Genomic DNA, 27,801 nt, shown 5'->3' with positions numbered 1-27,801 from the left:
TCCATATGTTTCAAGCCCCACCAATTTAATTGAGCAAAAACAGTTCTTTGTAAATCTGAATCTGATCTTGCACCTCACTTTTCCCACATAGAGTTTTCAAGGTTAATATCTCTCTAGCAGTTCATTCTTCACATGTATAAGCTGTGAGTCAGCCAAACATTGTATTTATAGACGTTTTGCCTTACAGTCTTTTGAGTCCCATCCTGCTCTGTTCTCAGTTCCTTGCATAGGTCTGTTATGCCCACAACTTCCAGCAGTCTTCCTCCATCCAGCTGGGACTCAACTCTATAGCCATGCATGGAAATCCTCTGGTACCAATATTGGGATCAAGGCACATTCATTAATACCTGCCTGCATCACTATTCTTTCATTCAAACTTTCTGCACTATTAGTAAGCTGGGCCCATTACAATATTGCAGCATGTATATATTGGAATATTAGCAGGTTCTTTCAATTGGCAGTTAAAAGAATAAAGAAACTTAAGGTTTATTTCTCCAAAGAGGTAAAATCATACACGCTGAAGCAGCCATGCAGCTTGCACTGAGGAAGCCATTACTAAGTAATTGAGAACAAACACAGGAAGAGAAGGAAGGGAAGGAGCAAAACCTGCACAACAACAAACATTTAAAGGAGAAATCAGCAGAGGAAAAAAAAGATTGCCTTTCTGTCTATTGCCCCCGACTGGTTCAGGTCACTTACTATATGCATTGGTGCTTTGCTTCCAACATTCCGGGGCCCTTGGGCACCAGCTTGCCCCTGGCCTGTCTCCTGTCTTTTGCGGCTATGTGGGCTGCGTGCGTAGCACTCTGCCGTCAACCAAGATGGCAGCAGGGGCATCAGCACCTTAGGGAAACCTTGGCTGCCATCTTGGTTAATGGTAGCGCTGCGCACGCATTGCACACAGCCACAAAAGAAGTCAGCAGAGAAAGGTAGGTGGAGCGAGGGAATGGTGGCGGCTCGGAAGCTCTGCGGATTGTTGGAGGGGAGCGGAGGGGCCCCTCAGGGGCCCCTGTAGCCTGGGCCCCACCTAGCCACCCTTGATGATGATTGCTTTATTACGGTCAAAGACCAGCAGAGACCAAAGTACAGAATATAAAACATCATAAGAAGTTAACAGTGCAAAAAAACTGTATAAAAAGTTAACAGTACAATAGACTGTATACTGACACATGGTCAATCTAAAACCAATCTATAAGCTATAACAGTCGTTGGGTTGGCGCGTTTTTTGGTATTTAATGGCTGCGTCACAAAAGCTCACGACCTTAGTTGTAACTAGAGGATTTTTATCAGCTAGAAGATACTGTACGTAGAAAATGGCATCTCTACCTGGGAATTTCTGCAGCATGGGGGTAATTAATCGGCATCGGAGGTCATGATAAAGAGAACATTCTAATAAAACGTGGCTCATGGTCTCTACTGCGCCAACATCGCATGGGCAGTAACGTTCTGCTAATGGGATTTTTTGGTATCTGCCCTCTAAAAGTGCCGATGGTAGGGCATTGTGCTTGGCCAGCCTGAAGGCTTTCCTAAGTCTGGGGATGTATAGGAAGGCCAGATAATGCGCAGGAGTAAAGGTTTTTGTAGAAAGGCAAGAGTCGGAGATGGAGCCAGCAAGAGGCAAATGGTTTTGCAATTCTATATCGAATATTCTCTGGGTGATAGCCGATTTCGCTTTGAAAAAACCACCCGAGAGGACACTAGCAGTAGAAAAGTCTAAAGCTGAGAGTTTGGTGAGTAGTGATTTCTTTATTTTGACTGAAATGCATCAGATAACACTAGTGGAGCCAAACCAACTGGTAGAAAGATCAGTTTAAGCCAGTACTTAAACTTGAGCACCCACATACGAGCCTCGATCGTAGGCAGCCGGACTTCAAGACGTAAGTTGGCATTCGATACACATCGGGGGGTGCCCAGTATGTTCCTTAGAAACTTAGTTTGGAAAGTTTCGAAGGAGGTGTGTTTGGCATACACACTTATCTGGGCACCATAAAGTAACTGAGAGATGACTTTGGCACTAAATACCTGTAGCTCAGATGGAACATGTTGCCCACCCTTCGTGTAAAAAAAGGAGAGAAGCGCCTTTGTGCTCCTCATAGCGTTTGCCCTGGCATTTTTTGCCTGTAGATGCCATGCTCCCGAGGAGTGAAGGGTTATCGCAAGGTACCTATATGATGATACTTGGTCTATAGGGGTACCGTTTAATCGCCATCGATGTTTCACACTCTTCCTAGTAAATATTACAACCTTTGATTTGTTTTGGTTAATAACCAACTGTTCTTTATTACAGTAACTGGCGAGGGCTCTGAGCAGGCGTTGGAGGCCAGTACTTGTGAGGGAGAAAAGAACTGCATCATCTGCATATAATAGGATAGAAAGGCCTGTTTGACAGGGTAGTATGATGCGAGGGGCACAACGCCAAGCTTTTAATTAGGGAGTTGATATATAGGTTGAACAATGTAGGGGCTAAAATACAGCCCTGTTTAACTCCCTTTTGGGTGGCAGTGGACTTAGACAGGTTGCCAGCATTATTACATCTTATGCGAACCTGGGTATTCTGGTATAACCCACGAACCAATGCTAATAGGCGTCTGTCAGTGTTGGTGGATTCGAGTTTTGCCCAAAGTCTATCTCTTGGAATGAGATCGAATGCTGACTTAAAGTCGATGAAAGCAGCATAGAGGGTGCCGCCCGGCTTGGAAGTGTATTTTTCAACAAGATGTTGGAGGACGAAGCCATGATCCAATGGGGAGCCACTCGCCCTGAAGCCAGCTTGCTCCTCCTCCAAAATATCTTCCTGTTCCATCTAAGTTTGTAATTTTGTAAGTAGGTGACTTGCATATAGCTTGCTGACGATATTCAGCAAGCTAATAGGTCTATAGTTGGCTGAGTCCGCACGGCTACCTTTTTTGAAGAGTGGAATAATAGTGGCAAGGCCCCAGTCGTTGGGGATGCAAACAGTTTGGTTGATACTGGTAAATAAGGCTGCCAGGACCGGAGCCCACCACTCTGGGTTAGATTGAATTGTGTCAGGGGGGCTATTATCAGGCCCTGGAGCTTTACCCAGCTTCAGGTTGGCAATTAAGGAGATGACTTCCTTGGCAGAGACTGGGGACCACTTTGGGAGTTCAGTTATCGGGTTCTCAACCCGCAGGGCCCTGGTTTGGCCCCTTGAATAGATGTTATAAAAATGCGATTCCCAGGAGTTCACAGGTATATTGTAATTCAAATTAGTAGAATTGTTGGGCCAACCCCTGGCCACTAGCCTCCAGAAAACAGATGAATCCTTGGTCCTTGAGGCTGTAATTAGGGACTGCCAGAGGTAAGCCTGTGCTGATCTTTTTTTTTGTTGCTTAATTAGGAGTTTGTATCTCTTCTTTAGCTCTAGGCACTCAGTGGGCAGTGCCGGAAGTTCCTTTGTTCTGTACTCCCTGTATTTCTCAACTAGCATTTTTTTCAAGTCAACACATTCTTTGTCGAACCACGGTTTGGAATTTTGTAGACGGATAAGGGGCCTTGCTGGTGGTTTGGGTATCAGGCAGTGTTGAACGTCCGTAATTAAATCGTTGTAAGCTGCAAGCATTGCTTCTCTGGGGACCGCTGCTAACAGATTTTTGCGGTGACGGAGACAGCTGGGCGAGTAGAGTATTTCTTTTAGTTCCTTCTCTAACTTAGTTGACCATCTGACCCGTGTGGCCCTTACTTCAGGAATCACTGTCAAAGATGGAGGCTGATCGCTATGAGTAGTGTGAGTGCCGCAACACAACGAGAGGGTCAAGGGGAGGTGGTCACTGTTGGGCCGTTTGTCGACGAGGCATGAGGATATGCCACTTAGTAAGTCGGTAGACACTATAAAGAAATCAATTAGTGATGCTCCTGTGCTGGAGAAATGGGTGTATTCACCACTTCTATCACCATCCACAGACCCGTTTGCTATAACAAGATTTAGTCTGTATAGTGCTTGCATGAGGCAAAGGCCAGCATAGTTGAACCCAGGATCGTTAGAATGTCGTGCTGGTAAGATATGGGTCTCATCTAGGGCGGGGGGATTTCATGGAAGTGGGCGTACAGGGCCTCGTCATTAGGTCCTATCCTAGCGTTGAAGTTGCCTGCTGTCACCACCGCCGCTTCAGGGTATAGCATTGTCAGCTCGGCTATGTAGGTCTCTAATTCTTGGCAGGTGTTCACTTGCCTTTTTTGGTGGTTCGGAGGGAGGTAAACATTTATTATTAGTAGGCAAGCCCAGTTGAACTTGAGGACTAGCACCATGGCTAGCCCTGACAGAGAGTATGGTCTGGTGGCGCTGGTTCTAAGTTTAGTAGCGACCGTCACACTCAGGCCGCCTTTGGGGTGGCCGCCTTTGGCGCTTGGCGCTGCCGCCAGCAAGTAAACAGAATATCTATTCCGTTCAAGTGACTCTGTAGCCCAGGTCTCCTGGAGGAAGACAATGTCATGCTTGGTTACATAATCCAGAAAGGAGGGGTCAGCGACTGGATTTCCACCCTGCGATGTTCCAAGAAAGAAAGAGCAACCAAGATGCAGAATGGCTCACTTGTAGTCAGGGCTTGGGAGGCTGGCCTCCCATGTTTTGTTGAAAGGATGATGTTTTCTGCTGGTGAAGAGCACTGGCCACAGGAGGCAATTCGATCGGCAAGGGCTCCATTGACTCCAGAGTTGGATCCATCTGGCTGACATTAGATATTGGTGCCTGCTTAGAGTTAAGCGAGGAACCCCTATAGGCGTATACCTTCTGGGGGGAGCCTTCCTCATTTTTGTCATTTTTGTCATTTCTGTCCAAGTGGGAGTTACACATGTTGCAGGTGTTGCCCTGGAAGATGTAATGATCTGATTCTTCCTTATGGGAGCTGGAACTGAGTTTGGGGCTAGTAAGTTGATTCTTGCTGTAGTTGCCCGGAGGGCATGCTTATTACTTGCTGGGGACTTGTGGCTTAAAGTCATAGTCATAGGGTCAGCCGCTAACATACAAATAGGGTCCTCCAGCTGTTGATTTCCTTTCCGGGAACTGTTTTTGGTCTTCGCAGCTGGCAAGCATTTTAGTTGTGTGATTAATCTCTGTAGCCTTAAAACAATGTCTGTTTGGGCTGGTGACAGTAGAGCGACAAAGGCTTCGAATAGTTTCGTTTCTTCTTCGGTGAACAAGTCAATCCCATCAGCGCTCCCAAAGCTGCAGGCCGAATCATGATCTGGGGCCTCTGACTTGGCATTGGCGGGCTGAGATTGCACCCGCAGAGGGAAGGGTGGATCAGGCTCGACTTCCAGCTCGATTAAATTTTTTCCAAGCAGAGGGTCTATCGTTGTCGGGGATCTTTTGGTTGGTATGCTCATGCAGCTGATTAAAGCCTGTGGGAGAGCTGTGTTTTCGAAGACTCTTGTTGTTATTATGCCGATTGATTGTAAGATGTCTATTTTTGAGAAGCTGACTAGTTTTTTCAGGAAAGCTGAAAGTCACTATAGTTCGAGCCGTGACCTGGTTGAAGCAAAGATATTCCACGTTGGATATATCTCTAGGAGAAAAAAGTCCTGGCATAATACTTTCAAGTATTCCCAGGAGATGACCTTTGCGTTCATTATGTACAATATGACCCGGAGGTTTAAGGTAGTTGGAAAGCGCAAGCTTTTGTCGGTCTAGGACTAAACAAAATTTAGCCAGAGAGGACCGGCTCTGGACTGGTTTGACCTCCAGGAGTATAAGCGGCGAGAGATCTTGCTGGTCTGGAGTCTGACACTGTTGGGGGGTAGCGGTAAAAGAGGGGGGGGGAAACAGCTTTACAGTTAGGGAGAGAATTGCCTTCCTCTGTCCATTCTGAGTATGCTATAAGTTTTGTCCTCTGTGCGCTCTTCCGATTGGGGGTGGCATCTAGAAGTCGAAAGAGTTTGGCAAAGTTCATTTTGCTGTAACGCTTGGTCCTTGGGTTTTTGATGTTTTTGCTCTTCTTGCTGGTATTACCTCGTTTATTTCTAAGGAGATTCCTGTGCATCCTAGTGCCACAACGCTTAGATTTGGCTCTTCGCGTGATTTGCTTGAAGCTTGTGCAGGCCTGGCTTCCCCGCGATGCGCTGCCAGGCCATAGGGTACGCTTATTACGAGCCTCCACTAGGGTGGTTAAAAGCTTGTTGGACTCAGAGTGGAAGGTCTTGATGAGGTCAATGTCCCTTGCTAACATAAAAAGCCAGCATTCAGTTGGAAACTTGTCAGCCGCAATTGATAGGTTCATCCCCTTAGGTGATTCAGGAAGGCTGTATGAGATTGTGTTGAGCAATGAGTCGTTGCAAGTTGGGTAGATAGGTGGACTTAGGCGCCCAGCTTTCAGCTCAGTTGAGTCTTCAACCATCGATGGGGGGAAGCCCCTGTCTGGGCCGGCTTTTCTGCTGAGGCAGCTCCCAAGCGAGATTAGGACAAGAGAGAGCAGGAGCTTCCGTTTGCAGGGCTCTGTTGAAATCCAGCGACTAATCCAGGGGGGTATTTGCTAGGGTTGGCGAGTCCTCATCTTTTACTATGGGACTGCTGGCTCTGCTGAATCTACTGGGATTGCTAGCCTTATTCCCCATGAGCCTCTTTCCGTCCTCCATATCCGCTGAAAGCAAATGTTCTTTAGGGGTAAAAAAGTGATTAATTTTTGCTTGCTTAAGTTTTCTGGCAAAAGGGATAGACTCCAAGGGGGCCAGCTCCAAGATTTTGTAGTCCCTCCTGGTGTGGACTGTGACGCCCTTCCCTGGCTCTCCCTGTCAGGTTCCTACCTGCTCGTGGTTACTGCCTGTCACTAGGCACCACCAGGGACTCCACCAGTCCGGACTGTCCTTTTTTATGGTTTCTCTCCCCGCTCTAGCACAGATCTCAACAGATCCCCCTGCTAGGCAGCACCACCAGTCACGTCCTATAACCAGTAGTCCCAGAGACTCTGCCTGAGTCTCTCTATCAGGTTACCTCTGTGACTGAGTGCTTAAGCTGTCCCCAATCCCTTTGATCTTTATATATAATTCTGGTTTGCTCTGAATACTTGTGGTGTTATATTATCCCCTTCACTGCTGCCACCATTTGTTACAGTTTCCCTTCAGCCTTGGTATTTACCTTACCCTCCCTTCTGGTCTGTGAAACCCCAGCCAAGGATCAGGCCTTTGGTAAACCAAATATATTTATTAAATAACAAAGATAACAAGATTTCTTTATAAAGGCAGTTAAGCATATGGTTTCATCTATTCCTGAGGTACTGGTCTTAGTATTAATCCGAACTCCACACTCTCCTCACATCCACCAACTCTCCACACAATCTCCTCTCACAAACCCACCAAAACAACCCACTAACGTCCACCGTCCACCCAGATTCAACTGTCATCCTTCCATTTATATCCTCCAGCCATCCAAACACTCAGCCAATCATCCAGCATTCTACTGCCCATTCACTCCCCCCTCCTCTTTCATTCCACTTACCATGTATCTCCTATCCAAACAGCACTTACCATATATACACTAATACAGGAACATCACATGGACCATAATTCTAGGCTGTCTCTTTAAGCAAGAAAGCAGCTTAAAACAGGGAGAATTTCCTTCAACCTTCACGGCTAAGTAAACAAACTAATCCCCGTCACTGGTGGAGATATTAAAGCTAGTTCTGTTGTAAGATAGCTTATAATCGTTGCTTACTTGTTAGTGTTCCTCGTTGTGAGCAGGACCATTCCCGATGGGGAGGGGAGGATGAGGTGAGACGCTGTAAAGTTTGCAGTCTGTCAGTCAAGAGACAAGCAGGATTAGAGACTTTTCAGGAATAGTTGGTGCAGTGAAAGTTAAGAGGAGGCAAGATGACAGAGGTTGGTAATTAATTCAATAATTTTCAGTAGTTTTGTGTTGCCATTTTCGAGAGAGAGGGAAAAAAATGAAACACTGCAGAGCTATCGAAACGACGACTGCCTGCTGGTCGCCATTGTCCAACCCATCAAGCCACCCTTTGGACCTGGCCCTGAAGGGTGTGGGAGGACAGGACAGGGCAAGAAGAGACTTACACTTATTCCAAATCCCTTTCAGCTCAGTCACATGACCCAGCAACCTAGCAGAACTTAGGTGGCATAAAGGGTGCTATGTCAAATACATCCTGAACAGAGTTTGGAAGAGGGATAACTTAAGCTGGTGTAACTGTCTACAGTTAGGATTGCTCTGTTATTCTGGTACATCCAAACTCCACTGACCATCATCTGTTAATTTTTGAATTTTAATTTGATTAAAAGAATAGATATTTGCTGTTTATTGGGATTATCTGGTTTATATTATTTTTAATAATATTTTTGAAATGCCTTTAAGAGTTTTTCAGATCTTGTGACGTTATTGGATTGTATTCAACACTAGTTCTATTCTGAGTAGACCCACTGAAGTTAGTGGACATGATTAACTGAGGTTCATTATTTTATTGGGTCTACTGTTAGTGTTAGTAGGGTTGGGAGAGCTTTGCAGATACCATGAACTGCAAAAAAGACAAATAATTGGGTGTTAGAACAAATTAAACCAGAGCTATTACTAGAAGCTAAAATGATGAAACTGAGGTTATCATACTTTGGACACATCATGAGAAGACATGATTCACTAGAAAAGACAATAATGCTGGGAAAAATAGAAGGGAGTAGAAAAAGAGGAAGGCCAAACAAGAGATGGATTGATTCCATAAAGGAAGCCACAGACCTGAACTTACAAGATCTGAACGGGGTGGTTCATGACAGATGCTCTTGGTTCATTGGGTTGCCATAAGTTGTAATTGAACTGAAGGCACATAACAACAACAAACTGTTAGTAGGAGTTTGTTAAATACCACCCTTTTTTTTTTAGTGGAGAAATATGTTTTTGTAACTGTCATTTCTTTAACTAATATACCAACACCTTGAGTTGTTTCCCAATTCAAATGTCTAGTGAAATTTATTTTTAAATTCTTTATGAGTTTCTAAAAGCAATGCTTTTTACACACGTTTAATTTTCTTGGAAGTTTCAGTTTGATTGACTTCTTATGTTCCTTTTCAAAATTATTAATCTCTGAAAGCAGCTCATTTTCTTTATTTTTTAATGATAGGTACTCAAAGCTATTAAAACACCTTTTATACTACCATATTTCATGTATTACGTACACAGAAAAAAGTGTTTAATTCTGCCTGACATCTGCCCATTTCCTTTGGATTTAATCAGAACTCGTTAAGGGAGCATTTCTAACTATGTGAAACCAGTGTAAAGCCTGCCAGATCCAAACCTTGTTCAGGAGTGAGGTTCAGCTGGCTCAGCCAGAGATCTACCAGATCATCACTTGTTCATCCAAACAGTTCTTGGGTTTGGATTATTCGAAATCAATTCTGCCCCATTACCTCCCAGGCCAAGTTCAAGGTTCTGGTTTTGTTATACAAAGCCCTATGTAGCTTGGGACTGGGATACCTGAAAGATCGCCTTACCCCTTATATACCCAGCCAATCACTGCTCTTTGCAGGCAATAGTGTAGTGGCAAATTTAAAAGAGCAGGGTCCCTTCATGCCACACCTCATTGGGCAGCTCTGCCCCCTTGCAGGCACCATCTCTCTTATCTGATCCCAGGCTATGGTCTCAAGGCACATGAAGCTAAGCAGTGTTAGGGCTGGTCAGTGCCTGGATGGGATACTGCCTGGGAACCATATGTAAGCTGCCTTGGGTTTCTATGATGAAAAGAAATGTGGGACATTAATGTAATAAATAAATAAAATCTTTTTGGTGCCTATTGAAGACCTTCCTTTTAGGTAGAGACTTGATCACAGTCTGTGTCTGTGTTGGAATTGCTTTCTAGAGAGGAGGAGGGAAGATGGCGGCATAGGAAGGGAGCTATCTCGGGAGCTCCGTATCTAAATCTCCTAAAACCTCCAGCTAGCACTAATATTCTTTGCTGGTGGAAGATAAACAAACAGTGTCTTACCTCATCTCCACGACTCATTAAGGCCTCATCAAGGCACTCCGTTCGAACACTGGTCGACTTTGAGCTGTAACATGTAAGCAACCCAGCCAGCCAGCTGGTTTTCAGTGGAATTCCAGGCTTTGGCTACTCCTCGTACAGGTTTTATCTTCTCTCCTTTGCAGAAGTTCAGAGACTGGTAGGATGGATGGGTTGCATATTTCTTTCATATAATCTGCAAAGTCAAGCTATCAGCCCTGGCAGCTTGCCACAATTGGAGCCTTGAGAAGGAGTTAGGAGGAAGCTAGCCTTAATTCCAACTTCTCTACTGTGGCTGGCTCTCAGTGAACAGGTGGCGCATATTAACTCTGCTGGGAGAATCTTCAGCCTGTATTTGTTCCCATATTTGTGTCCATACTTCTCTGCAAAGAGTTCTCTCCCTCTTTCTGAGGTGACTCTTTTGGAACCATGGTGCTTACCAGAAAGAGATACAGAGAGCTAGGGATCGTCCCCTGTACTGAGGAGGCTCCTTTAAAGCCTTGTGCTCACCAAACTAAAATCACTGAGTTTTTTTTCTTTTACTTTGGGAGACTCTGTCTCTGAACCAAGGGAAGAGTCCTTGAAACTATTGCCTTCTCCAAACTTCCAGCTGGATTGGTCCCTGGACCTCAAATACAACCTGGTTGGCCCAAAGGAAGACTCTCCCCTGATGAATTTAGCAGCAGAGCTGGAGGCGGCTAATTTTACTGTCTCTTCACAGACTGGAATTGGGCCAGATCCAGAGGGCTCCTTGAGTAGCAGCCCCATAGTAGACTCAGACACTGCTGATCCCCAGAGAGCCCATATGATGCCCTCTGATGCTCCCCCTGTGTCCCAAAGCACCAAGATACCCACTGAAGGATGGTTTCTTGCAATACTGGAGGATTTAGATCGAGTAAAAACCTTTCCCTCGCAGTGTAACAGCCTCTTGACCACATTAGTGGAATTTTTAAAGAAGAACCCCGGGCCAGTATCCGCCAGCCTGAGTTTGGGCAGTGAGAGCTCCCAGACAAATAAGCCTATTTTATCTCATGGAAGGCTACCTCGCCCTACACAGTCCATCAAGAGAGGGCGAGGCCAGCGTGGGGGTACTCACAAGAAAAGCAAAAGCATCAAAAAATACAAACCCTCCCGCTTTAAGAAGATCAGGTTCAACAGACTCTTGAATATACTCGATGAACCACATATACTCCAGCATCAGAAGCAAGCAGGGGAGCTAAGGTCAGGGTCCCTACCAGTAACTCTACGCCATCTTGTGTCCAGATAAGCTCCCCCTCTTCTCCATCTTTACCGTCGCAACCATCTCAGGACATGCCCCATGTTCTACCGGCCCAAGATCCGAGGCCTGTTTCTTTTCCATCGGTGCAACCCTTACAGGACCAGAAATGTATTGCCCGTTGGAACTTGGTGCTGAATAGATGTAAGCTGGTTTTGCAACTACCCCAAACCTGCAGGGATAGTATCGCAATCCAAGCGTAAATTCCATCTTTTGAACATAATGGAGCCAGCTCTGTCAGGCCAGGTACATCCTTCCGACATTTTTCGCATGGACTATCTATTTTATAACTATAGGACTGCGCGGGCTGTGGTTACTTTTGCAGATCTGAGCCTTGCAAGCCTCGCACTTGCCTGCAGAAGTGCCCTCGTGATCCGGGGGATTATGATTCAAAGATTCTTTGAGAATGTGGCACCCTTAGTGGCGCTTGGGAGGATGAATTGGGTACTAATCCCTCTGTTCTTATCGATCAGATAGACCCGGACCCCACCATCGACCCCGGGCCTTCCCTTCAATGTGTGACCAACTCTCCACCTATGTACAGGGAGGCGGGCCCAAATACTGAACTGATAGTCCCCTTTGTTGATGAAGAAAAACTCCTGGTGGAATCTTTCCGAGCCTTACCTGCTGAAGAATAATCTGAAATTGTGCGCAAGCTGGACCTTTTAAAAACGCACTTAGAAAATCTGCAGGCGAAACAACTTAGCCCCTTATGTAAAAAGGAAGCCCTCCAGAGCCATCCGGTTGCTACATCAGTGCAATGGAATCCTGAGAAGATCCAGAGCCGAATGGGCCACTCACATATCCATCAGATCACTGTGGAGCTTAACCAGTGCGAAAATTCACTTGGCATTAACAATCTCTCAACCCTCCCAGGAGCTAGTGACCGTTTCAATCCGGTTTTAGGCCCGGTTTTGGCACAGAAACAGCCTTGGTCGCCCTGTACAATGACCTTTGTCGGGAGAGGGACAGGGGGAGTGTAACTCTGTTGATTCTCCTTGATCTCTCAGCTGCTTTTGATACCATCGACCATGGTATCCTTCTGGAGAGACTCGCGGAGTTGGGAGTTGGGGGTACTGCTTGGCAGTGGCTCCGAGCGCTCCTACTTGGCGGATCGTCTCCAGAAGGTAGTGCTTGGGGAGCATTGCTCGATACCCTGGACTCTCCATTGTGGAGTCCCTCAGGGATCGGTTCTGTCCCCCATGCTTTTCAACATCTACATGAAGCCTCTGGGTGTGGTCATCCGGAGTTTTGGAGTGCGTTGCCATCAGTATGCTGATGACACGCAACTCTATTACTCCTTTTCATCTGCTTCAGGTGAGGCTGTTGATGTGCTGAACCGTTGCCTGGCCGCGATAATGGACTGGATGGGAGCTAATAAACAAACTCAATCCAGACAAGACTGAGACGCTGTTGGTGAGTGCCTTTTCCGCTCAGATGGAGGATGTTCATCCTGTTCTGGATGGGGTTACACTCCCCCTGAAGGAACGGGTTCGTAGTCTGGGGGTTCTTTTCGACCCTTCCTTGTCACTCGAGGCTCAGGTAGCCTCGGTGGCTCGGAATGCATTTTACCATCTTAGTTTGGTAGCCCAACTACGCCCCTATCTTGGCGGTGACGACCTCACCTCAGTTGTTCATGCTCTAGTGACCTCTAGATTGGATTACTGTAATGCACTCTACGTGGGGCTGCCCTTGAAGACGGTTCGGAAGCTGCAGCTAGTGCAAAACGCAGCAGCCAGACTACTGACGACCAAGCGGTCCTCACATATTACACCTGTTCTGGCCTGTTTGCACTGGTTGCCGATTTGTTTCCGGGCCAGATTCAAGGTGCTGGTATTGACCTATAAAGCCTTACACGGTGTGGGCCCGCAATATCTGATGGAACGCCTCTCCCGCTATGAACCTACCCGTACACTTCGTTCGACATCTAAGGCCCTCCTCCGAGTACCGTCTCACCGAGAGGCTCGGAGGGTAATGACAAGATCTAGGGCCTTTTCGGTGGTGGCCCCCGAATTGTGGAACAGTCTCTCCGAGGAGGTACGCTTGGCGCCTACGCTGCTATCCTTTCGGCGCCAGGCTAAAACCTTCCTATTCTCCCAGGCATTTTAATATATTTCTATGTATTTTACTGTTTTAATGTTTTAGCTATGCTAATGTCATTTAGTGTTATTATGAATTTGTATTTTTATCTGTGATTTTGTTCATTTATTGTATTATTGTATGTTGTACACCGCCCAGGGAGCCATTGGCTATGGGCGGTTTATAAATGAAATTAAATAAATAAATAAACTAAGCCCACTTACTGGCCCTTCATGGACTGACATGTGCTTTTTAGAGCCGGGGGAACTGGGCTCCCCTGGGAGAGGAATGGCCCGTTTGGATTTGCCTTCCATCCATTCTGGACTAATTATCTCCAACGTAAGTAGCGTAAGTCCATTCCTAGATACTATCACCTTCTCAGGAGAAGTTTCGGAACGTCTAGGAAAGTGCTCTCTATCCAAAGATACTGGAAATCATCTTTGACGGGAAACGAGTCTTCATAATCCTTCAGGAGCTGGCCCCAGCAAAAGTAAGGCAAGTACACCCTCTTTTCTTCGAGGACGCCAATTTTTCACACCCGACCCTGGGAACCTTGTTACAGGCCAACCAGACCAACAGGCTAATTATAAACCTATCACCAGTAAGGGGCTATCGCCCAGCAAGGCGCATAGTGCACGGATTCTGACACCGCCCCCGCCTCTTACCAGAAGGCTGCCCAGCGGCCAGGTTACGCCCGGCAAATCCTATAAAATTCTTATCCTGGAACATTGCAGGGTGGGCTAACAAACTAGTGGACCAAGATTTCACCCTTTACCTGCAGTCTTTTGATATTATATGTCTCCAGGAGACCTGGCTCCTGGAAACTAACTCCCTTTTACTGCAGGGTTTTAGGATCTGGGAACAGATCTAATCTAATCTAATCTAATCGAGGCTGCGGCTCCGGAGGTCTTGCTATTCTGATTTCTTCATCCCTGGAGGTTAAGACGTTAGAGGCCCGTGGGCCCACACCAAGCGTGTGCCAGGCCCTGGTGTTGCAGGGACCTATGGTGCCTCCCTTGGTCTGTGTCAATGTGTATATACCCCCTTATACTTCTAGAGCTGATTTGAGGCACCGGCCTGAGCTGGAGTTATTTGTGGAAAATCTTTCAGCGGAGTATCCTGCCCACTCGCAACTTATTTGTGGGGACTTCAATGCCAGAATGGGGAGCAGCTATCCCACGTTGGGCAAAGATCTTGGGTTTGACCCAGATGAATTGACGAGTTTCCCTCGTTTGTCCCGAGACTTGTCAATTAATGAGTATGGGCACGCCCTTTTTTCCTTAATTTTTAAACTCCAACTGGTGTGCTTAATGGATCTTTCCTTGACCATTCTAAGGGCTATTATACGTACATCTCTGGGAGGGGAGCCAGTGTTGTAGATTATATCCTTGGCTCATCCTCCCCCTTATTCAGGAGATGCTTATAGAGGACAGGGCGAATAGCGACCATCTTCCACTAAGACTTACTCTCCACTTCCAGGATTACCGTCCTTCTGTATTGACAGACTCCCAAATGCTAGGTCACCTACAGGGGTTTAGATGCCTTAAATGGTCCCAGGAAATGGACGCCAACATAGGCCAGGTGCTGGTGTCAGAAAAACTTCTTCATCTTCGTCAGCTGGCCGTTGAATCCCCGGGGTCTATTCTCTTAATCTACCAAGACATAGTTCACACGATAAGACCCCTTGTCTCTGCCACTTCAGCTGCCAAGCCTCCCAGTAACTGCCGGTCATGGTTTGACAGTGAATGCAGAGCAAAGAAAAAGGAGCTTCAGCAGCTGACTAGGAGGTTATTATGGGTGGGATCCTGTGAGCCTATTTTCCATCTGCAATCCTGCCAAAGAGAATACAAAATCCTTCTTAGAAAAAAAAAGGGGGGGATTTTTATGTGGGTAATTGGAAAGCTCTAGGACTTGCACTGAGCGAACGGAATGATCCCAAATTTTGGGAATTGATTCAGGGAGGTCTAACCTCTAATGATTTCCAGGTAGCGCCCCCAATCCCTCCTGATACCTGGGTCTCCCATTTCTCCCAATATTTTTGGTGGCAGTAAAAGTCCATTTCCTGACCTGTTGGGGAATCTTTCTATGCTTCCTACGCTTCCCCCTTGGCCCCCGGTTTCCACCTCAGAAATATTGGAGCTAATTGTACAGCTCCACCCTCGCAAGGCCCCTGGCAGAGACTTGATCCCTCCAGAGGTTTTTTTGACTGATGCCAACTGGTGGGCTCCAGTATTAGCCGCACTGTTTACGCATATAAACTCAACTGGTGACTTTCCCCCAAGCTGGCGATCTAGCATTATTGTTCCCATTTTCAAAAAAGGCAACGCCTCAGATCCTCAGAACTACAGACCAATTAGTCTCCTGGACGTTGCCTCCAAATTGTATGGACGGTACCTTCTAAATAAGCTCCTTGAGTGGGAGGGTAGTAATTCTATCCTCTATGAGGAGCAGGCAGGGTTTAGAAAGGGCAGAAGTACTGTTGACCAGGCCTTGGTTTTGCAGCATCTCATCAGTAAAACAATCAGGGGTCCAAACAAATCTTTATACGCAGCCTTCGTAGACTTTACCTCAGCCTTTGACCTTATAGACAGGGACCTACTTTGGCAAAAACTGGCTGAGACCAATATTGATAGGAGGCTGTTGTTCCTGATTCGGACCCTTCATCAGGACAACACCCTACAGGTTCGTTAGGCCTGCAGGGCACTCTTTCCCGGGAGGTTAAGATTGCTAGAGGGGTAAAGCAGGGTTGCATCCTGGCCCCCTTCCTGTTCAATTTCTTTGTCAATGATATTGTCCCTGTAATGGCCTCTCCCTCCTTTTTCCCTCCCTCAGTTGGTAATCGTAAGACCCCATTACTCCTTTATCCTGATGACTTAGTATTGCTATCTCTAAACAAAATTGGCCTCCAAAGGATGTTAAACCATCTAGGTGCCTATTGCATGGCCCAACATTTAACACTCAACTATACCAAAACTAAGATCCTGGTCTTCGGCAGGAAGAAAAATTTTCCAACTGGACCTTGAATGGGCACCTGTTGGAACAGGTTTGCCTATTTAAATACTTGGGCATCTGTTTCACTGAGAACCGTTCTTGGAAGGCCCACATAAAATCAACCAAACTGGTAGGAGCCAGATCCATAGCACAACTCAGAAAGTTCTTCTATGCTAGAGGGGGCCAATTGGTTAATCCCATGATCAAGGTCTTTACTGCTAAAATTACAGCCGCTATACTTTATGGGGCAGAACTTTGGGGGGAAACTGCTAAGAGGGAGATAGAGACCCTACAAAACAAGTTTCTGAGGCAGACATTGGGCCTCCCCCCTGGAACACCAGCAGCTCATCTCAGAGCAGAGGTTGGTCTTCCCTCGCTCACAGCCAGAATTGATCTTGCCTATTTCAGGTACTGGCGCAGAGTCTTTAGGATGGCCGATCACTCCCTCACCAAATCATGCTGGTTAGAGCAACTTACAAAGGGGGGGTGGGCCTTTGGCTGCCAGGCAAAGCTAGAGATGTACAACCTCACCATGGGGGAATATTTAAGTCTAAGCCCCCGAGCCCTTAGGAACTGGGTCTTTGATCAGGATGCGAGACAGGATCGGGCATCCATCGTAGCCGCCCCATTTTCTAGCTGGTATCCCTTATTGCATGTTAATCATGCCAAACCACATTATTTCGAGAGGCTAACATTTGCCCCTGTCCGTAGAGCCTTTTCGGAACTAAGGTTCCAGCTGATGCCCTCTGCCTATTTAGACGGGAGATTCTTGGGCATTCCAATTGACGAACGGAGATGCATCTTGGGGTGCAATTCAGTGGAAGACATTGTTCATTATTTGTTAAATTGCCTATTGTATGATGAGCCTAGACAGAAATTCTTGGCCCATCATATTTACACCTCGTCGGATAAATCCACCCAGGAACCGGTCGTGGAGCTTTTATGTGATAATCAGAATCAGGTGACGTTAGCCGTAGCCAACTTTGCGTTGGCTGCCAGGAAGCTGCGGGCGACCCATATTCAGAAATATAAAATCTCCTGAGCACTTTCTTATTTCTGTACTTTGGCTCGTTTTATTTGCATGTTGTTTTAACTGTAACTGTTACTGTTAAATTGACAACATTGCAGCCGATCCTGTGTTGGTGGCCAAGAAGTCGCATGTGGCTCATATGCAGAATCATAATATTCTTTGAGTATTTCTGCACTTCTGTATCTTGGCCTATTTTAATTCTATGTTGTTTAATTGTTAAAATTGCTGTATTTTGCAATGGTCCATGGCTGAATGCAATAAATCGAAATCGAATCGAATTGCTTTTTAAGATGCTTTTAAAACTGATTTTTAAAAATATATTCTTTAAATATGTTTTGTTTTAATATGTTGTTGTTGCTATTATTACATAGCGGTTTACAATAATTAAAAACATTAAATTAAAAACAGTTAAAAACATTAAAAACAAATATACAAACATACAAATTTAAAAACACTTAAAAAAAATTTAAAAACACATGCTAAAATGCCTGGGAGAAGAGGAACGTCTGTTTTAAAGTCTTTTGTTTTTAAGATGTTTTAGAATATTTTTATTGTTTTTGTTTGCTGCCTGGGCTCCTTCTGAGAGGAATGGTGGGATATAAATTTAATTAATTAATTCTCTTGATAGGGAGTTTTGATCAGCATAAACTGATGCTTCAGTTGTTACTCATTTTGTTCTTGTATTAAAGCAGGTGTGACCAAAATCATATTGGTTCTTACGTAGGTATTACGTAGGCATCGAATAAACTATATAATCTCTCATGATTGAAATCATACTTCAGTAAGCAGGAAAGTTTTCATACTTATTTTTACCACTTTTGGTAATTTGCCAGAATGGTTATTTCTTCTGTTTGATTTATCTTTATTAGGGTTCACTTCAGTACCATGTTGATATCTCCTACTACCAAGATTTCCCTTTCTAAAGCGATTAGAGATTTGATCAGGAGGAACCTCATTGCAGGGATGCGCTTTAAGCTAGATTCCTGCATTGAGCAGGAGATAGGACTCAGTGGCCTTATAGGCTCCTTCCATCTCTACTAGTCTATGATTCTGTGAGGTGGGAGAGCATCCCTTGCTTCCTCTCACCCTGCTAGAAAGAGCCCTCTGCTCGGGCTGCTAGTTGCTCTGGAGCTGCAGAGCCGAAGGGCAGCACATTCTGTCCTTGGTCAGGGAACCAAAGGTCACTGGGAGGCTGCACCCTCTGCCTTCTAGGAAGAACATCAACACAAGGGGGAGACCAGCCTGGCTCATCCATCCACCCACCAAGGAAGGAACAGCCGATGGGAGCTTACTTCCACCCCTCCCCACTGCAAGGAGCATTGTGCTCTGGCCACCAGTTCCTTGGGACTGCAGAAGACTGCAGGAAAGTATCCTTTCCCCCACAGGATACTCTGGAGTCATCAATTCCTATTCAAACAGGAATACCTCTAAGGGAATATCAGCCTGGCCCGAACAGGATATAAATGGGTGTAGGTTCTAAATCACTTTGTTGTGGCCTTGAAGCACTGAACTCCCTTCTCTATTCTCAACACTCCCCTCCCCTTCTGTTCTGTGTCTTGTTTGTTTGTTTGTGTGATGGCAGGACCCCACCCTCTTTTTAATTGATGTGAGCCACCTTGGGAGACAGTAATTGTCTGAAATGCAGGATAAAAATATAGTAAATAAATGATACATATATATGGAAACAAATTGCAGAGTGGAGTGTGGTCCCCTTGAAAATAGCTCCCATCACCAAATATTTTTCCTGGAAATAATATAATTTAAATTTACTTCAAATTAATAATAGCCCATACTAAACTATTGGTATAAATAAATTTAAGATGTTCTAAAGGTGTTTTTAGTGCTTTATCATTTGTTTGCTGCCCTGGGCTCCCTTTGGGTGGAAGGGCGGGGTATAAAATTAATTAATTAATTAATTAATTAACCCCAAAGCATGCTAAAGATCAAAATACAGGTGAGATTAAATGCATCTTTGTAGTTCATTTGCAGGGTCTTTAAAAGAAAACGCAAATACCATTAGCTGGGACAGCTGAATATTATCAGGATCTCAGCAGGTGGAATTTAACTCTTCCCCTTCTGGCATCAGTGGAGATTTCCTCTCAATTACAAATACCAGCTTCAGAGGAGGGGCTTTCTTCAGAACTACAGCAAGGGCAAAAGGGTTAAGCTTCCTTACTAGCCTGCTGGGATCCCAATAGTGATCACCTGCTCCAGCTGATGCTATTTACATTGAATGCCATGTGTAGCCAGGGGTCACCTCACACCATATATTGAAAGCACATGGATTTTTAGGCCTTTATTTGCTGTGTAAGGTCTTCCTGGTTCCCTGCTGATATTCTTTTTCTTCCTATTAGGATTACATGAGAAAGCTCCCCTAGGATTAATGGACACCCCATTACTAGATACAGAAGAGGAAGTGCATTACTGCTTTCTGCCACTAGACATGGTTGAAAAATACCCTTCACTGGTCAATGATGATAATTTGCTGTGGCTGACTGACAATGCTGTCCTAATAGAATGCGAAGGCAATGAATTCCGCTTCATAGGTAAGCCTTTTCCTTGAAGATGACTGCATCATGCAGGAGACAATGAAGAAAGGTTTTCTTCTGTCTTTTTTATTATAGTGTCCCTGCTATTTATCATAAGCTTCCAGAGGTAACCTTGGAATCAGAGGTAGGGTTTGGAAGGTGGACTATGTTGGAGGAGGAAATGTGGTTTAGAGTATAAAAGTGTCAGTGTTGACTTGCTAGGTCAGATCAAAGGCTCACTCTTTTGGACAGTGGACAATTGTGTGCTGCAGGATGTGAAAGAGAGGGCCATGGTGACATTTAGTAATCTGAGTTATGCTGCCTCTGAAGATGAACTGAATCAATTCAAAGTACAACTAAAATCAGAGTGCCAAGATCCTGGATATTTAAGTGCTTGGAGCAGGAACAGCAGGCAGGAATGAGCCAAAGGCTGAGTCCACAGCAGCATGTGGCGCAAACAAAGGGACTGCCGGGCCAAGAGAGCTTAATCAGAAATCAACGGGCAAAAAGTAATAACATTCCCATTAAGATCTTCATATTTTAGGTTTATTTTTAAAATATGTACTTCATATTTTAAAATTTAAAAAGAGTGCATGAAAAGCGGAAAGACTTTACCCTTGTTTAGAGAACTATACATATGTTCTATGGCTTCGTTAGCGTGATTTTATAGCTTGTAATTGATGATAGTCAATCCAAGATTTTATGCCTTAAGCTTAAAGTTTATGTCGTTATGGTTGGAGCCATTAGGACTGGCGCTATCAAAACCTTGAGATGGGAATCTGCTTTCTGTCAGATATCATAGTGGTGAGACCATCAAGCACAGACAAAGGGATGCCTTTTCCCTGTGTATTAAATGTAATTGTGCCCCATTTGGTTGAAGGGAATTATTAATATTACCTCTGAATCTTCCATCATCTCTGTGTCCAGCTAGGTTAGAAGTGAGAATATTTGCTACACCAGAAAGAGAGAATGATGTTGTCAGCGTAACATCCACTCCACTGTGCCACAACCTCTTAAGCCGTTGGCAGAGGAAATCTTGGGTGTTGTGTTGGAGAACACTTTCACATTGGGATTGGGAGACATCAATATTCATGCCAAGGCTGCCTCAAAATGGGCCAACGTGGAACTTCATGGCATCCATGACGGCCATGGGTCTGTCTCAGTCTATTACTGATCTGACACATGTGGCTGGATATATCCTTGACCTGGTCTTTGCCATGCAGTAGATTGGTAATACTCACTGCGAGTCCGTTGTCAAGGATGGAACATTCCCTGCTGAGGTTGCACTGAATGTAGATACTCTACTCTGCAAGGGTGGGGGACCCATCGATATGGTCTACCCTCAAAGACTTCTGGATTCTGATGGATTTTCCAGCTGACATGCCAGGCATTCCTGTCAAGGCTTTTGTCTTGCTGTGGAATAGTGAAATGTATAGAACCATTGACACAATAATTCCTGAGTGCCTTCTCTGTTGCTGTGGAGAACAAATGGCAACTTCATTTCCTTTCCAAGTGCAACAAATAGGAAATTCACTTCAGTCAACAATCATTATATACCCAGTCGATCACTGCGTTCTGCGGGTGAGGGCCTCCTGCAGATACCATCTTATCTGCACCACATAGGAAATGGACCTTTAGTGTGGCGACACCTACCCTGTGGAATTCCCTCCCCTTAAATATTAGACAGGCACCATCTCTGTTCTTTTCGGCGCCTATTGAAGACCTTCCTCTTTCAACAAGCCTTTTAAGTTGAGACCTTATCCCAGTCTGCTTCTGTGTTGGAATTGCTTATTATTATTATTATTATTATTATTATTATTATTATTATTATTATTATTATTATTATTAATAATAATAATAATAATAATAATAATACCCCGCCTATACTAAAGAAAAATAAACACAGGTATAAAATACAATAAAAGCAATACAATTTACAAAAATTAAATTAAATAACAAATAACATTATCATGATCGGCACCGCCAAGAAAGAGGAGGTGGTGTTAGCGGGGGCGGCACCTCCCGAGAGGCAGATGGGCGACAGGCGTTTGTTACAGCGAAGCTGTTTGCTGTCTCAATGTTGTCTTCCTCTCCATGTCCTCAGGGTCGCTCAGCTGCTGCTCCCGGGGCTTCTGCTGGTGGTGATGGTTTATGTCGTGGGGGGAGGCGGCTGCGGGAGCTTGGGCTCGGGGACCTGGGCCTTTCCTGGAGCAGGAGGAGGAGAAGGACGTGGCAGTGGTGGCTGTTGTTGAGCAAGAGGCCCCGTGCTGGGAAGCGGCTAGACGACCCAATGCAGAAGTGAAGTTCCTATGTTCTTTGCTAGTGGTAGTTTCCTGTCTTATTGATTGGCAGATACATGATCCATCGAGGTTTCCAGTTTTGCATAAAGCCAAGACCTGATGAGAAACCAATTTATGAGATCTTCAGATAAACGGGAAAAAAACCACCATTTTCTGGCATTGCAATGAGGTCTTCCTTTTAATATGTTTTTAAACCTTTTTTTAAACAATACATTTTTTAACTTTAAAAAAAGTCTTCAAAGCTTTTTTTGAAAAACATTTTTAAAGTTGTTTTTTAATGTATTTTAATGTCTTTTTATGATGTTTGAAAGTGTTTTTAGTGCTTTTGCTTGCTGCGCTGGGTTCCTGCTGGGAGGAAGGGTGGGATATAAATCAATAATAAATAAATAATAAGTAAATCAGTTATATTCTGTTCCATTGTAGCGGACTAATTTGATTCAGTCAGCTAATACTACTAATAAGCAGCAAAGGCTGCAGCAAGTTCAAACAAATGTGTCCCCAGACCCCCATGATGTCTCAAGAGTTAGAGTGCTTAGACTGGTGGGAGCACAGAGATTTGGCAGACAAAACTCTGATGTATATTCTGGCAAACATGAAGTTGAAGCGGCAGGATCCCAGCTTGATAGATAAATGGTCAAGGAATACTTAATCACTTTGAACAAGATCAATCTCCAGGGCCCAGTGAACTGCATCCTAGAGTATTGAAGGAACTGGCTGAAGAATTCTTGGAGCCACTGTCTATTATCTTTGCAAAATCATGGAGGATGGGTGAAATGCCGGATGACTGGAGAAGGACTAATGTTGTCCCATTCATCTAAAAGGGCAAAAAGGAAGAACCTGGGGATTAAAGACCAGTCAGCCTGACATCAACCCGTGGAAAAATTCTGGAGCAGATTATAAAGTGGTCAGTCTGTAAGCACCTTGAAAACAATGCAGTGATTCCTAAAAGCCGACGTGGATTTATCAAGGACAAATGCTGCCAGGCTAAACTTACCTCATTTTTTTGATCAGGTAACCTTCCCCCATAGACTGTGGGAATGCTGTGGACATAATGTATCTTGATTTCAGCAAAGCTTTTGACAAAGTGCCCCCTGATATTCTAATTAGCAAGCTAGCTAAATGTGGGCTGGATGGAACAACTATCAGGTGGATCCATGGATGGCTACAGACTTAAAGAGTGCTTATCAATGATTCCTTCTCAAAGTGTGGGAAGATAATACATCTTGAGCCCTAACCCTCTCGCTTACTGTCATGTGGGGTCTTCTGTAATTCTTCCCATGTAGACTGTCCTCCAAACTCATCCTCAAGTGCCCGGAAGCGATTTCATAATTATACCAGTGAAGGGCGTCTTCTAGCTCTTCTGCTCCTAACTGTCACCCTTTTCCACAAAGTTTCCTCCACTTCGTTGTTGCTCTCCACAACAGTCTCCTCTTCTGCTTCAACAGGCTGCTGTTCTTCCACCTCCTGTACTTCTCTTTGCTGTTGTTGTTTCAGCATTATATCTAAGAACTCTTCGTCTTCTCTTATACTCTTCAGTGTGGCCACCCTCCATTCCATTCACTTTTTCTTCCAGCAGCGCCACCAGCTGGCACTTGTTGCATGTGTATGCCATGTTGTTCTCAGGCAAGAAAACAAACATCGCGCACACCTTGCAGATCACTACCACCTTCCCATCCATAGTCTCTTCTGCCTTTTGTTTCATTCTTCCTACTTGTATTGGAATGGCCTATGCTTTGTCCTGTCCTCCTTCAGAGTAAATAGGAGAGTCCCACTGGTATGTGGTGCGCCGTACATGAAAAAAATCAGAGGAAGGGACAAAGGAAAGGAGTGATGAATCTGAGATAGAGGAACATTCAACCTTGAGATTGTTTCAAAATGCTCATTGTTATGCAAAGCTATGACAGCATTAGATATAAAGAACAGTACTAATAAGGAGGTGCATTTCACATCCCAGGGAGGTATTGTGCTTCCAGAAACAAAGCCCAATTACATGGTGGTCAAAGTGACATTACTTCTTAAATCAGTGAGATCTGAATGGGACTTAGAGACTCCTTCTGTGATTCTATGAAAGGGGTGGGGCGCTCATTGCAAGAATGAAATTGTTCAAGGAGTGTAGTCTCCTCAAATCAAAGCATAAACTTGTTGGCGTTGAGGGCTGCAAGACTGGCCATGCGACATTTGGTGCCCCTACTTGGCCTTAGTTAAGTAATGTTGAGAACCAACAACAATTCTGTGAAGGCATTTATCAATCATCAGGAAGGAACAAAATCTTTGGTTCTCCATCAGGAAGAGTTAAAACTGTTGGCCTTGGCAGAGAGGTCCCTGAAGACTCTGACAGCAGAGTATATCCACGGGGTGGACAACATACAAGCTGAATGGCTGAGCCAATGAGACGTGATGCCAGGAGAGTTCAAGTTGATACACAGACAGTTCAGGAGAACTGTTTGCATCTGATGTCAATAATCAGCATTGGAGGTACTGCACACAGTATCAGTCTATGGTAGCAAAAGGAGTAGATGCACTGAACTCTCCATGTCCAATAGGAATACTTTACATCTTTCCACCAATGCCTCTGTTGGCTTGAGTACTGAAGAAGGTGAGGCTAGAGAGGGCAAATGTCATTCTACTGGCCCCATATTGGCTGAGGAGGCCATGGTTTTCAGAACTGATCAGCTTAGCAGTGGAGCCTCCATTTGCTCTGTCTTTTCATCCAGATCTGCTACTACAGGGACCCCTAGTGCATCGAGCAGAGAAAGTCACTGAAAGCAGGTTTTCCATCAGATGTAATTAAAACTATATTGGCTTCCTGTAGACATTCAAAAATAAGGAATTATCGGCGCCCTTCAACAGGCATCACTGAACTGTTCTTTTTTGCAAGACTGTCTGAAGCAGGGATTGAAGCCAAATATACCATGCAGACAAACATCAGCTTTGGCAGCAGTTGCTATCTAAGTCCCCATCTGAGTCACTTGGTGCACATCCTTATCTGAAATAGTTTTAAGGGGGGTGGCTTTATCAGTTCAGTATCATTTTCCAATGTAGGATCTGCATAAGGTGTTGTCAGCAGTTCAAAAACCGTCTTTTGAACCATTGGCATTTGCTACTCTATGAATACTATCCTATAAAGTGTTATTTTTAGTAGCTGTAACATCAGCAAGAAGAAAAGCAGAACTGTGAGCACTCTGTGGCAAAACGGCTTTGTATATTTCACTGGGCTGGATGGAACAACTATCAGGTAGATCCACAGCTGGCTCCAGAATTGTACTCAAGGGTTCCTTCTCAAACTTGGCAGAGTAACGAGTGGGGTACCACAGGGCTCGTTCCTGGGCCCAGTGCTCTTCAACATTTTTATTAACGACTTGGATGAGGAGGTACAGAGCATGCTTATCAAATTTGCAGATGATACAAAATTGGGGGCACAGCTAATACCATGGAAGATAGAAACAAAATTCAAAGGGACCTTGATAGGCTGGAGCATTGGGCTGAAAACAACAGAATGAAATTCAACAGGGATAAATGCAAAGTTCTACACTTAGGAAAAAGAAACCAAATGCAGTTATAAGATGGAGGATACTTGGCTCAGCAATACGACATGTGAGAAGAATCTTGGAATTGTCGTTGATCACAAGCTGCATATGAGCCAACAGTGTGATGTGGCTGCAAAAAAGGCAAATGCTATATTAGGCTGCATTAACAGAAGTATAGTTTCCAAATCACATGACGTATTAGTTCCCCTCTATTTGCACTGGTTAGGCCTCATCTTGAATACTGCGTCCAGTTCTGGTCTCCGCACTTCAAGAAGGATGCAGACATACTGGAACAGGTTCAGAGGAGGGCAACAAGGATGATCAGGGAACTGGAAACAAAGCCCTATGAGGAGAGACTGAAAGAACTGGGCATGTTTAACCTGGAGAAGAGAAGACTGAGGGGAGATACAATAGCACTCTTCAAGTACATGAAAGGTTGTCACATAGAGGAGGGCCAAGATCTCTTCTCAACTGTCCCAGAGTGCAGGACACGGAATAATGGGCTCAAGTTGCAGGAAGCCAGATTTCAACTGGACATCAGGAAAAACTTCCTAACTGTTAGAGCCATACAACAATGGAATCAATTCCCTAGAGAGGTAGTGGGCTCTCTGACACTGGAGGCATTCAAGAGGCAGCTAGACAGCCATCTGTCGGGAATGCTTTGATTTGGATTCCTGCATTGCGCAGGGGGTTGGACTTGATGGCCTTATAGGCCCCTTCCAACTCTACTATTCTATGATTTTATGAAGACAGAGTGATACTTTGAACTATCCAGCTTTCCACTAGCGGCAGGAATTAGTTTTGCTCATCACCAGCAAATGTTCATGAACGCAGATGGCATTCTTTAGATGTATGAAGTGCACTCAAACAGATTCTTTATTTGTATCTTTCCACCCAACTAGTTTGGGGGGAAAGGTTTCCTCATGCACTTCAGCAAGATAGATAGAAGGGTGCATCGCTACAGCCCTAACTCTAACTCTGCCTTGTGGTATTGTGGCTCATACTGCAAGAACAGCAGCTGCTGTTGCATACATGTTGATGGGGTTACAGTCCCCTTGAAGGAACAGGTTCGTAGCTTGGGAGTTCTTTTCGATCCTTCCCTGTCTCATGAGGCCCAGGTGGCCTCGGTGGCACGGAATGCTTTTTACCATCTTCGATTGGTAGCCCAGCTACGTCCCTATCTGGACAGTGACGACCTCGCTTCAGTTGTTCATGCTCTGGTAACTTCTAGATTGGACTACTGCAACGCGCTCTACGTGTGGCTGCCCTTGAAGACTGTTCGGAAACTACAGCTAGTCCAGAATGCAATGGCCAGATTGTTGACGCGGACCAGAAGGTCAGCTCATATAACACCTGTTCTGGCCCATCTGCACTGGCTTCCTATTTGTTTCCGGGCTAGATTCAAAGTGCTGGTTTTGACCTATAAAGCCCTACACGGCATGGGACCACAATACCTGGTGGAACGCCTCTCCCAATATGAACCTACCCATACACTACGCTCAACATCTAAGGCCCTCCTCCGAGTACCATCCCATCGAGAGGCTCGGAGGGTGATGACTAGAACCAGGGCCTTTTCAGTAGTGGCCCCCGAACTGTGGAACAGTCTCCCCGATGAGGTGTGCCTGGCGCCGACGCTACTATCTTTTCGGCGCCAGGTGAAAACCTTTTTATACTCCCAGGCATTTTAAAGTGTATATTAAACAGCATTTCCGTATTTTGGATGTTGTTTGGTTCGTTATTGTTTGTTTGTTTTGTTTTTTTGATTTATTGTATTTATATATTGTGCTTGTTTTTATCTTTTTGTACACCGCCCAGAGAGCCTTCGGGCTTAGGGCGGTATATAAATAAAAATAAATAAATAAAAATAAATAAATAAATACTCAACAACGCGCCTCTTCAGTAAGTCTGCTGGGCAGCCACTTGGGCAAACCCAAATATGTTTACCTAACTTTATAAGACAGACATTGATGTATCTGCGGGAGCAGCCTTTGGGAGGTGAGTACTTAGGTGCTAACTCATAATTAAGGAGAACGTGCCCACCCACTGGGCTGGGTCCAATGCTGTGTATGTCTGCTAGCGCAAGGGCAGGTTGCAGCTGTGGCTAATTTCCCATTATCTTCCCA

General features: G+C 44.9%; 1 protein-coding gene across 1 annotated transcript in view; it reads left to right on the top strand.

Annotated features, from left to right (window-relative positions):
- The window catches only part of KCTD19 (potassium channel tetramerization domain containing 19), an 89,013-nt gene that overhangs the window by 7,080 nt on the left and 54,132 nt on the right, over positions 1-27,801 (top strand). Inside the window, exon 4 of the mRNA XM_061594650.1 lies at positions 19,678-19,869. Within this exon, the coding sequence (XP_061450634.1) occupies positions 19,678-19,869 (192 nt within the window). The remainder of the gene's footprint in view (positions 1-19,677; positions 19,870-27,801) is intronic.

The sequence above is a fragment of the Rhineura floridana genome, chromosome 13 (assembly GCF_030035675.1).
Source record: "Rhineura floridana isolate rRhiFlo1 chromosome 13, rRhiFlo1.hap2, whole genome shotgun sequence".
In the NCBI taxonomy this organism is placed as follows: Eukaryota; Metazoa; Chordata; class Lepidosauria; order Squamata; family Rhineuridae; genus Rhineura; species Rhineura floridana.
This window is presented reverse-complemented; position numbering and strand designations above follow the sequence as displayed.